Source organism: Sminthopsis crassicaudata, chromosome 6, assembly GCF_048593235.1.
Source record: "Sminthopsis crassicaudata isolate SCR6 chromosome 6, ASM4859323v1, whole genome shotgun sequence".
Lineage (NCBI taxonomy): Eukaryota > Metazoa > Chordata > Mammalia > Dasyuromorphia > Dasyuridae > Sminthopsis > Sminthopsis crassicaudata.
Genome location: NC_133622.1, coordinates 184,443,270 through 184,460,210, shown reverse-complemented (window position 1 = coordinate 184,460,210; position 16,941 = coordinate 184,443,270). Strand labels below are relative to the sequence as shown.

The 16,941-nt window shown below is 35.6% G+C and overlaps 1 protein-coding gene across 2 annotated transcripts in view; it reads left to right on the top strand.

Moving 5' to 3' along the window:
- The window catches only part of LOC141546640 (peroxisomal acyl-coenzyme A oxidase 3-like), a 69,896-nt gene that overhangs the window by 33,841 nt on the left and 19,114 nt on the right, over positions 1-16,941 (top strand). For both annotated transcript variants that reach the window (XM_074274607.1, XM_074274609.1), the window contains exons 9-13: positions 4,976-5,158; positions 6,231-6,353; positions 7,733-7,853; positions 11,874-11,996; positions 13,927-14,040. In XM_074274607.1, coding sequence (XP_074130708.1) covers positions 4,976-5,158; positions 6,231-6,353; positions 7,733-7,853; positions 11,874-11,996; positions 13,927-14,040 — 664 coding nt within the window. The remainder of the gene's footprint in view (positions 1-4,975; positions 5,159-6,230; positions 6,354-7,732; positions 7,854-11,873; positions 11,997-13,926; positions 14,041-16,941) is intronic.

Genomic DNA, 16,941 nt, shown 5'->3' with positions numbered 1-16,941 from the left:
TTGCATCCTTATTTCCAGTCTGTCTTCTCGGCCATCACTGAGGGGATCAATCCCCTGTGAAAATGGACTCCCTCTTTTTGATATCACTAATACCAGCCATCAACCAAGTTCCCTCATTGGGCATTTAAACCCCAAAGCTTCTGGAATAGTAGTGCTTTGAAGCCCCTTCCCTGCTTCTAGGACAGCTCATGTACTAGGGAGCAGCCCTTGTGAAGAAGGGGCCAGCTACTCCCACCAGCTGCCAGCCAACTGCACCCAGTGGGGCAGCCAGGCAAGCCCTGGGGGGAGAGAGGTGGGATGGACGAGGCAAATCCTGTCACTGTTACAATGAGCACCACTTCCTCAGACCATGATCAGGGTAGCCCTGGATCCCAAGCTAAGAACCCTGGGAACAGCAGTGGCCTGCTTCCTGCCCACCTCCACCCTATGGAAATGCGACTGATCTGCTGCTGCTGTAGGTTTCAAAGCCCCTTGGGGACTCACAAGGAAAGATCTTTCCTCCTAAAGTCAGGCATGGACAAACAAATCAAGGGCAACCACTGTTTGCATTGCACCCTACTGACCATCAAACCTTTCCAATTGATTTGAAGCTGAAATCTATGTTTCTCCCATCATTAAATGAACTAGAGCTTCTTAAGAGCAAAGCCTGCCTTGCTTCTCCATAGAATTCCGACTGCCTTACAGATGATAAATAGCTGATAAATGCTCATTCCTTTATTCTAAATGACAGATTTTAAGGTACTTGAAGTCGACGATTATTTTCTAAGTATTTTCTCTACATATCTCCATTTCCTTCAGCCTTTCTCTATATATCACATAGTTCCCAGTCCTCTTACCATATTGTTTATCTTCTAGGTAAAATTAATTTTTTAATGTTTTTCCAAAAGAATATGTCATCTCAAAGTAAACCCAATGCTTTAGAGATAATCCAAATTCAGTGACACTTTTATGCCATCGTTCTGAATACTGTGCTTCAATAATGCCTGTAAGAAGGCATTAATAGAAGCTAAATAGCTTTTTTGGCTGCTAGATCACATGATTAACTTCATTTTGAATTTATAGCTCACTAAAAACCCCAGATTTCCCCCAACACACACACACACACACACACACACACACACACACACACACACACACACACACATTCTTTTTTAACTAGCTCTTTTCCATCCTGAACCAACTTTTCTCACATTTAATTTTCTTGCATTTGGCCCAACATTTGTAATGTTCTGATTAGCTTTCTGTCAGTCTTTGAACCAGCCTTCCTTTTAGCTGAGTAATCAGCATAAGAATAGCCAGAAATAAAGTCCAAAAGTCTTTATTGTCTCCCTCACAGTCTGTCTTCTTGCCTGGAGCTTGGCTGGCTTTCTGGAGGACTTTGGTCTCAGTGGGGGAAGCAGGAGGACAGGCTAGCCAGCTCCAGCCTCCAGTCCTCTGTCTTCTCCGAGTCTGTCTCCAAAGCTGTTCAATCCCCACCTTAGGTCTGACTGCCTTCTTAAATACTCCATTACAATTAAATCCATTCATCATACTGAGTATGAGCCAATCATTATTTCACTAGGGAACCATTATTTGTTGTAAGATTAATTCAATCATACTGAACTAGAGAACTATTAATTACCATGCCATACTAGATAACCATTGTCTTATCAAATCCACTGAGTTAACACATTGTAAAAATCCTTGTTTTAAGTACAGAGTTCTGGCCCATTACTTCTCCAGCTTTCTTTTGTTTTAGAACATTGGTGGCCATGTCCTCCCTGACTTCTCAGAAAAGGGGGGGAAATGCCATAAAGTCTGAAGTCTCAGGAAGGGAGATGAAAATACCAAAAGGAAATGGGGAGTCAAACCAGATTAGTGGGTTTCTGAAGAGTCTCACTTGAAACAGATATACATAAATCTGTCAGCATGGGAAATGTTACACAAGCACATAGTAACATAGGCTAGTAGTGATGTAACAAACATGAATCAACATGAGGAATTATATATGTCCATAAGTCTTAGAAATAGTCCACAACCATGTGTTAGGGGATCTAATAATTCCTGCAGATTTTGAAGTCCTGCCTCAGTCTTATCATGTCTCAGAAAATCCAATGATTCCTGCTGGTTTTGAAGTTCTGCAACAGTCTTATCAACAATTTTTCATCTTAGGGAATCTAGTGATTCCTGCTGGTTTTAAAGTCCTGCAACAGTCTCATTATCAGCCATGTTCTTTCAGTATCATATGTTTCTTGGGTCTTCTCCTTTGTTTTGAGGTTTTTTTCTCTTTTTCTTCCTCTCTTGGATGGACAAAGCAAATACAGGTCGTAGGCACTCATCTGATTCCTTCTCCATCTGTAGAGATACAAGCAAACCCTCTTCCCCAGGAAGTTAACCTATCTAGTCCCTTCCATTCACCACTTTCTGGATCTCTCCACATTACCTAGTGATTATTTTGGAGCTCTTCGCACTGGACACTGCCCTTTTGTTGGGTTAAAAAGCCCATATTTTCCCCAATGTAATCCCTTTCTCCCATCTGATTGCTTCTCTGCTGATTGATCATATCAGCATACTGAACTTCTAAAGACTCTCTGCGTGTAACCTCAGCTGCTGTCATACACCACCTGTTTTTTGCCTGAGATCCTGGAGCTGGGCCCTGCCTCTCATTTTCCTAAGTCAGTCTACATTCTGAAGTCCAGTGGAAGCTCTTATTGCACGGGATTTTGGATCTTGTTCTCCCATCCTGTTTTTCTCATTCTATCTCTATGCCTACATTGAGCTTTTAGATGCTCTACTTTACCACATTGAAAGCATCGACAAGTCTCTCTGGAAGTCCCTTGCTGAGAGGGACCATCTTCCCATGTTCTGGATCATAACCTGGGTATAAAAGACATTTGTGCCCACTGTGCCACAGCATCTTATGATCTCGTCTAGAGGAGCATCCTTGTATAGTCCCAGAATAATTCTTCTACAAACCTCATTATCATTTTCTTTAGCAAGTTGTTTGATCATTATTCCTATTGCTGCATTTTCACCAATAGTTTGTATGACAGCTGTCTGCAGAAATCCCACAAAATCAGCAAAGGGTTCATTTAGACCTTAATCTATTTTTGTGACTCCATATTGACTCCAGGCTGCCTGTTTCCTTGGTCTTGTATTCTACATAGTTCATTATACTCTGAAAGCCACAAGTTTTGTCCAGATTTTAAATATGTCCTTGCTATAGATTTCCAATCACTAGGGGTTAAAATTTCATAAGTCAAATTCTCTAATACCATTTTAAGATAAGACTATATAGCCCTATAAAGAGTGCAACCCTTTTTCAGATTGTTGATAATTTCCAGATCAAAAGGAGTATATCTTCTCCTTTGTTGATCTTCAAAAACAGGGTGTGCTTCTATTCTTAAATCAGATATATCCTGTCGTTTTTTTTTTTTTTTTTTTTTTAGCTTTAACTAGTGCCTTTTGTAATCTTGCCATAGGGAGTAGACAAAGCTCCTGCATATATGGTGCTGATAGTGTCACTTCCCCTCCCCCTCCTCCTCCCTCCACTCATGCAGAGTTAATGGGATAGGTCAGGATATGGGGAATGCCCTAATGGCTCCTGCTGTGAAGAACCACATTCCTTAATTTCATCAGCATTGTACTTAACTCCTTTCTCATCTAATTCTTCATGCTTTTCAGCTGTTTTATCAGTACTCTTTTGTGCCTGCTCTTTCTTCTTTTTTCTTGTTCTAATACTTTTTGTAATTCCTTAAAGCCAATTGTATTAAGTTATATGTATAGATTGTTTCTTTAGGAATAGAATCAGTGTTAGGGTCTTACTAAGTGCTAATGAGATAATGAGATATTAGATTAGCAGTTACTAAGTGCTAAGTCGGCACTTGACAATTCTCTAGTTCTGGCCTTTACTGGGAGTTTTACTTGTGAATTCCTGGGGAAGAGCTTGCATGCTTAGGAGGAGCAAGTTCATTGGTTGAAGTAATTTTTCCCAGTAGCCCTTGCATTATCCCATGCCCATTCTCTGGGACGATAAAAGAGGGCAGCTCTGGAGGAAAGAGAGAGTTTTGTCTGGACAAGACTTGAGGCTGCTCTCTGCAGGAAGGGAAGTCGGCTCTCTACAGGAAGAAGAATCTGTCTGAGAGATCTGAGTTGACACAGCAGATCTCCTCCCAGAGAGCGATTGGCAGCTTCTGGAGACAACAGCACATTACAAATCAGGACCATTATCATTGTAATACTCAATTGGTTGCTTTGCTACTAGTTTCCACTCCTCTGCCTTTAATTCTTCTTCCTTAAAGAAACAAGGAGATATGTATTTTAATATTTCAAAGAGTTTGACAATCTGCTTCTAAGTTACAGTCAAACCTTTGTTTTTATTAGTTTAACTATGCTTTTTACACACTTTCCTTGGGGTGGAGATGTTTCCTTTTTAAGCATTGGTCCCATTTCAGCTGAAACATGAGGTTAGCCTTTTGCAAAGTTTTCTTCTTGTCTATTTTTGTACTCACCCTAATTTCTGGGTCATGGAGACTTTTCCACTAAACTCAGGATCCTGTCAGTCTGGACTGCTGAGTGTAAATCATTAACTCCACATTCGGGTGCCAATATGTAATATTCTGGTTAGCTTTCTGAAGGTCTTTGAACCAGCTTCGATTCAGCTGAGTAATTACCACGAGAATATCTATAGATAAAAGTCCAAAAATCTTTATTGTCTCCTTCACAAATATTCTATTCTATCAAAAATCTTTTGGATTCTAATTATAAATGTCCAGCCTGTTAACTATCATCTCTAGATTTTTGGCATCTTCTAATCTGATAAACATGCTATATAGGAAAGGATAAAATATTTAGCTAAATATTTATCTCCCTTAGTTCTTACCCCAGCCAGGCATTTAATACATATTTGCTGAATTAATTGAAATGTTATTTATTCATAAATACAAGCAACACATTTTCTGATTACTTGAGTGATTTCTATCTTTTATACCAACAGGATGTTCGACAACGTTTTGGTGCTTCACTAGGTTCCCTGTCTACTGGTAGAGTTTGCATTATTGGAATGTCTGTGGTAAATTTGAAACTGGCTTTATCAATAGCAATTCGTTTCTCAGCAACTCGTCGTCAATTTGGACCAAGTGATGATGATGAAATTCCAGTTCTTGAATATCAAATGCAGGTATCAGGTCATGAAATGATATGTGTGTGTATGTGTGTGTGTGTGTGTGTGTGTGTAATATAGGATTTATTTATAGACTGATTTAAATGGCTACTGTTAGGTGACTGAAGATTAGGGAAACCTTTCAAGGTAGAAGATAAAGCAGAAGTGCAGACCCCCAACACAGGAAGGCATTCAATCTTTAATCATTGACTCAGTGCCAGAGATCCCTAAATAACTAATACTTGCCACCACCATTTTGGTGGTAAAGTTGCTTTTGTATATTGCTTGGAACATAGTTAAAGGGATTTTTTATAATAGCCAGTGTACTGCCTTTAATATTTTCATAACTTGAAAAAGAAGTGAAATAGTCATAGAGCAGAAGTGGAGACAAGGGGCCTGATTTTTGGATTGAGGGCTATGAAATAGTAAAAGACTTGAAGGAAGGTCTCTAGAAAGTATGGATCCTCCAAGGAATTTGTACAATGATGTGAACAATAAAATGAAAAGATATGGAGGTGATGTGATCTGTATCAGTCAAGGGAGTACCCACATCACTGAGATCTGAGAGCTAGCACAATAAATAGTTGATTTGTAGATGTTGATTTTGATCATATTTCTTTTATGAACCTGTCACAAATGATCATTGAAATTATATAAACACAGTCATATTTTCATTTGGCAGAAGAGATGATGATTTATAATAGTTGGAAGAGACCATTAAGATACAGTCTTTCATCATCATCCTTCTCATCTTTTTGGGAAAGATGGTGTTCCAGTGACTAGGAAATCATTACATCATAAGGCATTTCTTTGTGTTGTTTGGCAGCTCTCATTTTTAGAAAGGTTTTCTTTTTATTTCCTCATTAAAAAAAACAATTTAAATGAAATGAAATAAGAAACAAATTTGTCAGTAAGATGATGTTAGGGTGGTAGGGTATTAAGCAGAATATGATTTTGGAATTGGGTCAGAAAATTCATTGGAATAATTTTTAAAATTTTGCTCAAAAGTCTTATAGAACATTTGGTGAAAAGTAAGTATGAAGTGTATTATATTTATTTAAGGGTTTTTTTTTGTTTTTTGTTTTTTCAGCAATGGCGCCTGATTCCTTACTTGGCAGCTGCATATGCCTTAGATCATTTCTCAAAAACGTTATTTGAGAACTTGATAGAACTTCAAGTAGGCCTCTTACAAAATGATAAAAGTATCAGACAGGTAAGATGATACCAAATATTTGTTGGCATGCTTAAAGTGTTAAAGTGATGCTAGTTAAATAACTATTTTATGTCCAATGGAGACACAATACCTTTTTAACTCAAAACATATTAAACATTTTTTTCATAAAGTTAGTATTTAAGAAATATTTTGAGTTATGGTGGATCATTGTATTGATAAAAATAGTAAATCTTTCAGATTCCCATTACAGTATTGTTGCTACTATGTATAGTGTTCTTTATTTTGCTCACATCATTTTGCATCAATTCATACAAATCTTTTAATGTTTTGTTGCAACCATCACCTCCATCATTTTTATAGTAACTTGTTCAGCCTTTCCCTCAATTAATGGCATCCTCTCAATTTCTAACACTATCTCTACAAAAAGAGATGCTATAAATATTTTTGTATAAATGGGTCTTTCCCCTTTTTTTTTTATCTCATCAGGATATAAACCTAGAAGTATATTATTTCTGGGTCAGAGGACAAGCAGTTTTATAGCTTTTCAGAGATAGTTCCAAATTATTCTCCAGAATAGTTGGACCAGTTCACAACTCTACCAACTTTCTATTAGTGTTCCTATTTTCCCACTCTCTCAGAAAAACTTTTGCAATTTTGGTTAATTTCTTCTACTGTTACAATTGGTTCATATAATTAAACATTGCGTCATCAACATTGTAAGATTGAAGAAGTGAGCATTAGAATGATGTACCAGAAACAGCACTGCATTAGCAATCAAAAAACCTTGGTTTTAGTTCTCTGCCACTGGCAGTTTTGCACCCAGTTCTTTCTGAGATGACTCACTTCCTCTGTAAAATGAGGTGCTAGATTTAATGATCTTCAAGTTATCTGTCAACTCAATATTTTTTTTTCCCTAATGGCCATCCCTCTGGCTTTTTTTCTGATACAACAAATGGTTCTCAAATTATAATCTGACTTATTCATCATCATTCCATTAACTATAAATAATGGGGACATTTAGGATAATAACAACAATAATCATAATAATATTATCTCACATATATGAAGAGTACTCCAAGATTTGCAAAATTCACAGGAACCCCCATGAGACAGGAAATGTAAATATTGTCTTTTTTTTTTTCATTTGGAGAAACTGAGGTTCAAAAATATAAAGGTATTTGCCATTAGTCATACAGATTAGTGTCAGAGCAAATATCTGACCTCAGTTTTTCTTTCTGATTTCCAAATTCAGCTATATCATAATTGCATAATTTAATACCATGCATAAATTAATATACCATTAATTTCCTACATATAATTGTGAAAAAAAATATTGTTTGATAAGATGAGCCTTGTTTGGAATGTTATTTGGTGTTTTGAGGTTTAAAAAACCTTCTGCTTAATCCTTCCTTTTTAAGGCTGAACTTGGACGTGAAATTCATGCATTAGCATCTGCTGGCAAACCTCTAGCTTCCTGGACTGCCCAACAAGGAGCTCAGGAATGTCGAGAAGCTTGTGGAGGGCATGGTTATTTGGCCAGTAAGTGTGAGGATAGTCTTCTCTTTTGCCTCTAGTTCTACCATTTAACCTTGGATACCTTAAGACCCTTTATTCTGAACTGAAGATAATAATGCATTACATAGAATCTGTAAGATGTAAAGCAATATAACATTTCAAGAGGAACTTAGTGGCGATCAGTTTTAATTCTGACTTTCCTTTTAACTGCTTAAGTAACGTTCATTGACAGGATTCTCTCAGTGGGGAAAGAAAGTGGTACAGTGACTCCCACTGACTTGTAGGAATCAGAATCCCTGATTTCTAATCCTGGTTATGGTTTCTAATCCTTGCTATGATGTGATTATGGACTGGTTACTTAATTCCTTCACGTACCCAATTTTTGTAAAGTGAGGAGGCCAGATCCCTTACAAGATAAATGTTTTGTGACTTTAAAAATCAGTACAATTAGGAACATCATGTTAAAAAAAAATTTAAAGACTCCATTTTGACAATTCAGACACTGATTTTACTGGCAAACATTTCAGAAATGAAAATACATATATTTCAGTCCTTTTTTGTCCTTCAAGTTTTTGTATTAGCAAAAGTTTGATAGGTCAACTGCATCTTGCACCTTTCTCATAAACTTTTCAAATGATCAGAAATGTAAATTATTTAGTGATAAATCTCTTTGTTTAAGGATATCCCAGTAATACAAAGGTTTCCTTTCCTTTCTACTCAGTGGTATTTTACAGCAAAGCAATAATTCACATTTTTATAAATTTTGAAGTTTACCAGGTACTTCTCCTTATTTAATGCCTTTGTCATTGTATCAGAGTCATTACCCACAACCCTCTAGAAAATGAACCCATTCTATGACAAAAAAAAAAAAACCAATTAAACAAGGACCATCAGATAAAGTGGACAGTCAGGTGTCTGTTTAATGCCATGACAAAATAAATATATTTACTATCTCTTCAGGATCTTCACTGGTTTTTCCATTTCTTGGAGCTCAATTTCTTTTTGGCATTTAAAAATATATATGTTCTTGTAATGATTATGTCAACATTTGCCAAATTATGGAGAAAGCAAGGGAGTTCTAGAAAAAATCTATTTCTCCTTCATTGACTACACTAAAGCCTTTGATTATGTGGATCAAATGTGACAAGTGCTTGAAGAGTTGGGAGTATCAGATAATCTTATTTTTATCCCGAGGAGGAGCCTGTATGTAGGTAATGGGGTCAAGAAGAAACCAGAACTGAGCATGTAACAGCTGATTGGTTTAAGAATGAAAAGGGAATATAACAAAGATGTATATTATTACCTTATTTATTTAACTTATATGCAGAGTACATCATGAAAAATGCTAGGGTGAATGAATCAAAAATCTCACTTTAAGTTTGCTGGGAGAAACATCACCAATCTCAGATATACAGATCATACCACTCTGATGGTAGGAAATAAAGATGAATTAAAAAGCCTGTTGATGAGGACGAAAGAGAAGTGTAAAAGTTGGCTTAAAGCTTAACACTTAAAAAAAACCCAAAAAAACAAAACAAACAAACCAACAAAAAAAAAAAAAAACCATCATGACAACTAGTCCCATTACTTCCTAACAAGCAGAGAGAGAAAAAATGGAAGCAGTGTCAGATTTTGTAGTCTTGGGCTACCATTGCAGAAGATGGCTGTAGCCTGAAATCAGTGGACTCTTGCTTCTGTTGGATGAAAAACTGTGGCAAATCTGGACAGTATATTAAAAAGACATAATCTTTCTGATCCAGGTAAGTAAACTCAAAGCTTTGGGGATTTTTTTAGTAGTAATATATGGCTGTGAAATTGGACATGAAATGAGAGCTAAGTACTGTAGAATTGACACTTGAACTTCATACTGGAGAAGACTTTTGACTCAGAGTTCCTTGGTCAGCAAGGAGATCAAATCAAAAAAAGGACAAATTAATTCAGACTATTCAATGGAAAGAGAAATACTGAAGCTAAAACGGAAATATTTTGGCCACATAACAAGACAGAACTCACTGGAAAAGGCCTCAAAGTTTTGAAAGAGTGAAAGCAGAAGGGGAAGGGGATGACTAAGGATGAGAAAAGCAGCAGACTTCAAAGGCAGAAGGACCTGATGGCTGTGGTCCATAGGGTCACAAGGAGTTCAACATGACCCAATGAACAACAAACAACAAAATGATTTTGCATGTTCTTCTCTTGGTTCTGTTTATTTTATGCTCTATTAGTTCATACCTCATATTAATCATTTCTAACTGTGCAAAAAGACTGTAACATATTTATCTAACATAATTTGGTTTGGTTTTTTTCCCTAGCCATTCCCTAAATCTATGAGCATCCACTTTGCTTCTACTTCTTTGCTACAACAACAAAAGAAATGCTGCTATACATGTTTTGGTATATATGTCAGAAACATTTGGTTTTATCTTTGATTTCTTTGTAATGTAAAGAGTGAGGTGAAACTTCTGAAGTGTTTAATTTGCATTTTTCTTACCTTCATGGTTTAGAACATATTTCCTATAGACCTATAGTTTGCAGATCTTCTTTTGATCTTTTGAGAGGAATGGCTTTTGGCATTATGTGCTTGTATCAATTCCATACACATTTTGGACATTAGGTTTATCAGTGCTATTTAATGCATATGTTTTCTATGTTCTCATACTTTTCTTTTACTTTTTTATTAATTTAACTTTTGAAAAAATTTGTAATTTTATGCAACCAAAAATGTTCCTTTTTTTAATCTTTTATGATCTCTTTTATCCCTTGTTTTGTTAAGAAATGTCCCCTTAACCATGGTTGTTAAAGTTGTTGATTTCTTTCATTTTTAACTTTCATTTTAAACTTACTGTGTTATATGGTGTAAGATACTAGCCTAATCCTTCTTTTTCACAAACTGCTTCCTGGCCTAATGTTTTTCCATCAATTCAGTTTGTTGCTTATTTAATTTCACTTGAGTAGGTTAACTCCTAGAGATTTTGTGAATTTGAAAATTATTTTGAATGTAATAAGTCCTATTATAATTTTTCCTGTTCTTTTAAAAACATACCATAAAGAAACACTGATAGCTTTTGTAGTCTTATGTTTTTAAACCATCAATCTTGTAGCCTTAATTTATCTTATTTTCTTCACTGCTTTTCTGTGGATTTTTAACTACTCTTTCATGTCATATGCAAATAGGGAACAGCTTTTGTCTGTTCTTTGCAAATGTTTATTTTTTTCTCTTATATTATTGCTATAACATTTTTCTAGAATGTCAGATAAAAATAAGAAGAGGAGATATTCCTAACTTTATAATGTGGCTTTATTGAGAAATCTTCTAGAAATTCTCCATTGCAAACAATGCTAGCTCTTGGTTTTAATATAAGCTTTTCAATACATTTAAAGAAGAGAATTTCCATGATTTATTATGATCTTTATATTAATAAGTACTATATTATATCAAAGACTTTTTTCTACTTCCATTGAAGTCATCATGTGGCTTTTTTAAACCTTTTTTGGTTAATTGCTTTCATAATGTTGAAAAACCTTGAATCCACAAAATGAATTTAACTTAGCCATAGTGAATTATTTTCTGGATAGATAAACAAACAGAGAGCTTCAAATTGTATTCAGATTCCTTTTCTGGATATGGACAGGACTTTTCATCCTAAATTCTTCAGAGTAGTATTGGATCATTGTATTGCTGAGAATAGCAAAGTCATTTACATTGTTATTGCTTTGTATATAGTACATTTCACTTTGATCAAGTTCATGGAGGACTTTCCAGGTTTCTTGGTTTGTTTTTTTTTGTTTTGTTTTGTTTTGTTTTTCGGAAAGCATCCTGCTCATCATAGGAATGTTATTTCTTGATGAAAACAGTAGGTACTTCTGTTACTCAAGAGGCTTAAGATAAATAATTTCATATAATTTTTTCCATCTTTAAGATTTTTTACTTCCCTAGTTATGCTGAACTTAGAATTTTGGATCCTTAAATTATTAGTTATAATCATCTTTATTGTACTACATATCTGATAAATACCATAAGCCTTCAAAACTGTGGTTTTATTGCAGTGAATCGTTTGGGTGATATTAGAAATGACAATGATCCAAACTGTACCTATGAAGGAGATAATAATGTCCTGCTTCAACAGACCAGCAACTATTTACTGAACTACATCACAGATAAACATCAAGGTTAGTATTTTTAATGAGTTAGCACATTGTGGATTATCTTATTAAAAGCAAAGTGATTAATCTTATAGAGTATGCAAGAGTGTTTTCCTTTTATGTGCTTATTTTAAAATGTGCCCTGTATCTGAGAGAAGAGAATATTATATATTTAAAACAGTGGTTCTCAAAATGTGGTCAGTAGATCCCTGAAATTCCCTGAGATCAAACCTATGTTTGATACTAAGTGGCCCAGTGAATAGAATCATGAGAACGTACATTCAAATCTGACCTCAGACACTTACTAGATGTGTGCCCCAGGCAAGTTTCTTAACTCTAATTGCAAAAAAAAAAAAAAAAGATACTAAGATGTTATTTGCCCATTAAAATGCTCTTCCCTTTCCTGAGGTTAGATTTTCTTCCTACACTCCAACCAAAACCACATAATACAATGGATTGAATGCAGAAAGAAAATGATTTATTTTTCATAAAATTATGTTTTTGTTAATGTGTAGTGGACTTATTGTTACTTTAAACAAAGTTAATTTAAACAAAAAATAAATAAATATTTTTACATTTTATAGATTATAATTTCTAAAGTGGTAAATATTGACAGTTATAACCAGTGATGTGCTGAGTGCTTAATAAAAATTTAATCTTCATTATTAACATTTTCTCCATCACTTTTTAAGTTTAAATAATCAATAAAACAATAAACACGGGCTGGATTAATAATCTTTGCCAATAACCAAGGCATAAATGTTTTCATTGAAATTTATCATCCAGTAAATTGTTAGCATTAATATCTGTCTGCCCAGGTTGCATGTACCTTTGGATTCTAATGTTTATTGTGCAACAAGAAAATGATATTCACACACATGTATTGTACCTAGACTATATTGTAACACATGTAAAATGTATGGGATTGCCTGTCGTCGGGGGGAGGGAATAGAGGGAGGGGGGGTAATTTGGAAAAATGAATACAAGGGATAATATTATAAAATATATATATATATATATATATATATATATATATATATAATAAAAATTAAAAAAAAGAAATTTATCATTCAGCTGTTTTGAGCCAATATGAGCTGGCTCAAGTATTTTAAACCCAAATAGACACATATATCAAAGTGTTTTAGGATTCTCTTTGAGTCTAAAGGGGTTCTAAGGCCATAAGGTTTGATAATCACTGCTTTAAAAGGTACAAATCAGTATAGGTAGTGTTTAAAATGTTATCCCAGAAGAAAAGAAGAGCTTGTGTTCATGGGGGCTTATTGGGTAGCATTTGGTTTTAAGAGTTTTAGGATGAGGAGACCTGAAAGCAGAAAAAGGCCATTCTGAGTTGGTATCCCCTCAGTGGCACTAATTTTGGGTACCTGAAGTATGTTGATGACTGAGCAAGGAATCCAGGTGAAACCTCCAAGTGCCCCAGCAATGCAGCCCTGGAATCTGGAACATGGGCAGTTTTTCTGCATTTTCGTTACTGTGTTTTGTGATCTGTGAATTGCTTGAGCACTGAATATGTCAATAGGTAAAGAAGGTGGTCATGACTGTAACAAAGTCACTGATGATGTCTTTTGAGGCAACTCTTCCTTCCCTTGAATGAATCTAAGTCTTGGGGCCTGGAAATCAGTTGTTGCTGAATGCTGATCTGGAAAGAGTGCTACATTGGGAGCTAAGAGAACTACATTCTACTCCTACTATTGCTGCTAAGTAGCTCAGTCAGGTTGCCTTTTTACGCCCTAGTTTCCCCACGCAGAAAGTCAAGGATTGGATAAATGATAAATTCCTTCCAATTCTAAAATTCTATGACTATGTATAATTTTGTATGACTTCTAAAGTGATAATTCTGAAAGAATACAACTTACCAGGGCAAGGCATTCATTCAGTCAAGATTATATATTCTTAATTTGTATTTCATTCTTTCAATAAATATGTTTAATTTTATCAGATAAAACTCGTATTGAAAGTCCCCTGGAATCGGTAAATTTTCTTGAAGATTTTAAAGATATTCTTGGCCAAAAATTTATGATATCCAGAGTTGACGATTGCATGGATTCTTCAGGTAACTTTTCTCTTGTTTTTAAGAGTTTATTACTGTTCTCTTGTATCTTGCATTAATAATAATAATAATATTAAAAGACCTAGAAAAAGTCTCCAAAGCCCTAGGTGATCCTTAATTGAGATTATGCTAAGGCTACCATAAAATCATAGTATTCCTATATTGTAAAGACACTAAAAAGGCCATACCTAATCCTGTTCTGTTTGAGATGTTAGGAGATGTTAGGAAATGTTCGGAAATTCTTTAGTCTATTATGCCAAATTTTATTATGCCTCCCTGTAACTTTTAACCTTTGGTTCTAATTCTGCTTTCAAGAGTCAAGAAAATATATCTGCGCAGTCCCCTTCACAAACTAGCACTGGAAATATCTGAAGATTGTAATCTTCACTCCTCTATTCTCCAAAAATCTTTTCTTGTCCAGACAAAATATTCCAGATTTCTTTAACTATTCCTAACATGATTTTTAGTTTTGTACTCATCCTGAATATAAGCTAGTTTATTAATGAATATATTTACAACCTTGTCTGAGGAAAGTAGTGATAAAGTCAAAAAAGTTTTATAAAGTAATTAGCCTAAGATAAGATGTGTTTATTGCATTTTGGAACAAGTCTTCCAGAACTCTTGTAATGGATATGTTATTCTGGATAATTGATTTTTTTTTTTCATTTCATCCATTATTTTTGGTTCATTTGGTTTATTTCATCATGTATTTCATATACAATTGCACTCAGCATCAGCTGATACTTATCAATTGTATGTGGGCAAGAAAGCCAGAGAAGCACTTACTTAGCTTTCAACAGTCCTTTAGCAAAAAGAAATTAACTCCTCACTTGCCTGGAGAGTCATGTGTGTTCTTACTGCTAACTGTGTTGGATTCCAAATGTTTTTCAATCCAACTCGCCTGATTGGATGAGGCACCACGTTGGATCCTCTCAGCATTCTGCACGTCAACATTTCCCTGTCCCACCCAAAGTGGAACAAATGATACTCAGGAAAAGGCCACAGACCATGGAAAGCCCAAATGCTGATGGTTGGAGTTGGATGGGACTACAGATTGTCCCTCCAAACCCCTTGTTCTCTATATGTAGGAACTGTCCTGGAGGGGTGACTGCTCAGAAGCTATGATTCCAAGTCCTATAATTTGAAAGGTCGGTTTCTGCTGTATTAGCCTGGGGACCTTCCTTATCATTTCTCACTGTGTCTCTTCTGTAGACCATGGGTTTGTTTTTCCCCAAACTATTCTTAGCCATTCACACTTCTACATGCTACTCTCTATATAATCTATAATCTATAAAAATGTAATAACGGGAGTCAAGATAAAGTTAGACCTTTGTCACCAAGAGTATTATCAGTGTAAGAAAGTGGAATAACTCATAATTGAATATGTCTCTTTTGGGGTCTTTATTGGAGTTTGTTTTAAGTTAATTTTCAGTATAAAAACACCAAATAGAATAGCACCTCTCAAAAACTAGCATGAATTTCAATTCAACTCCACCTAAAAATTATTAGTTCAGGGCCTACTTTGTCCAAGATCCAATAGAGATTATTGGGGATGCAAAGAGTTTAAATAAGTGAGACAAAACATGGACCCAGACAACTAGACAAGAAAGAATTTAATAAGAACAAATGCAAACTCAAAAGATTGTAGGAAAATGGAGGAGGGAGGCAGGATTTTTAGTTTGAGGTTTGGAGGTTCAGTAAAGGCACCACAAAGATTTCAATCACTGGACATCTTCAATCAGGGAAAATTCTAGGCATGGAGAAAAAACTGCATGGATTCACGGAAGCAGGTAAAGACTGGTTAATGTCAGGGAATAGCTAGTAGTTGAATGTGAAAATAAGGCTAGAGGGGCAGCTAGGTGGCTAAGTGAATAGAGCACCAGCCCTGAATTCAGGAGGACCTGAGTTCAAATCTGGTCTCAGACACTTAACATTTCTTAGCTGTGTGACCCTGGGCAAGTCACTTAACCCCAGCCTCAGGGGAAAAAAAAAAGAAAATAAGGCTAGAAATGAGGTATAGTATCAGATAGTGGAGGGTATTAAATGCAAGAGTAAAGACTTTGTATTTATCCTGTAGACAATGGATACCACTGTAGATTTTTAATTAGGTCTAATTCATCTAAAAGGACAATTATTTGTCAGCCACAGAAGGATAATTTAGAGAGGGGAGGAACCAAAGACAAGAGCGGCCATCAACTGCTCATCAAGAGTTCTGGTAAGGTATCTAGGTGCAGATTATGGTACATTCTTGGAACTATATTACTCAAGCTCAGGAGAGATTGGGACTGAATATACAGATTTAGGAGTCATCTCCATAGAGGTGATACTTGCAGTCTTAGGAATGAATGAAATCACCCACTTGGACAAGAAGACTAAAGACAAAATCTTGGGGAATCATTTTTAAAAGCAGCTACTGTGTTTAAAAACAAAACAAAACAAAACAAAACAAAACAAAACAAAACAAAAACAAGCTTGGGGGGGAGGGGCAGTCATAAAAGTTTGAGAATCTGTAACTCCTGCCCTGGAGGGGCTGACAGTCTAGTAAAAGAACATGCACAGAACATGTGCAGGAATAGGCAAATAGAGTGGTGTAGGAACTAAAAGAATTGAAAGAGTTTTACGGGTCATATACTGTAATTGCATATGAACAAAAAATCCCTTCAATACTATTTTCCAATGAATGACCATCTCTACCTGATGCTCAGAAAGGGAAAGAAACACACACACACACACACACACACATACACACACACACACACACACACACACACACACACACACACCCCATGAAGGCATTGGACGAGATACTTTTTTCCTAGCTCTACCTTTCTACCATTCTGTGATTTCCATTTTAAGAATTCCGGGGCAGCAGTTGATAAATGGCACATGTTGTGCAATGGTCTC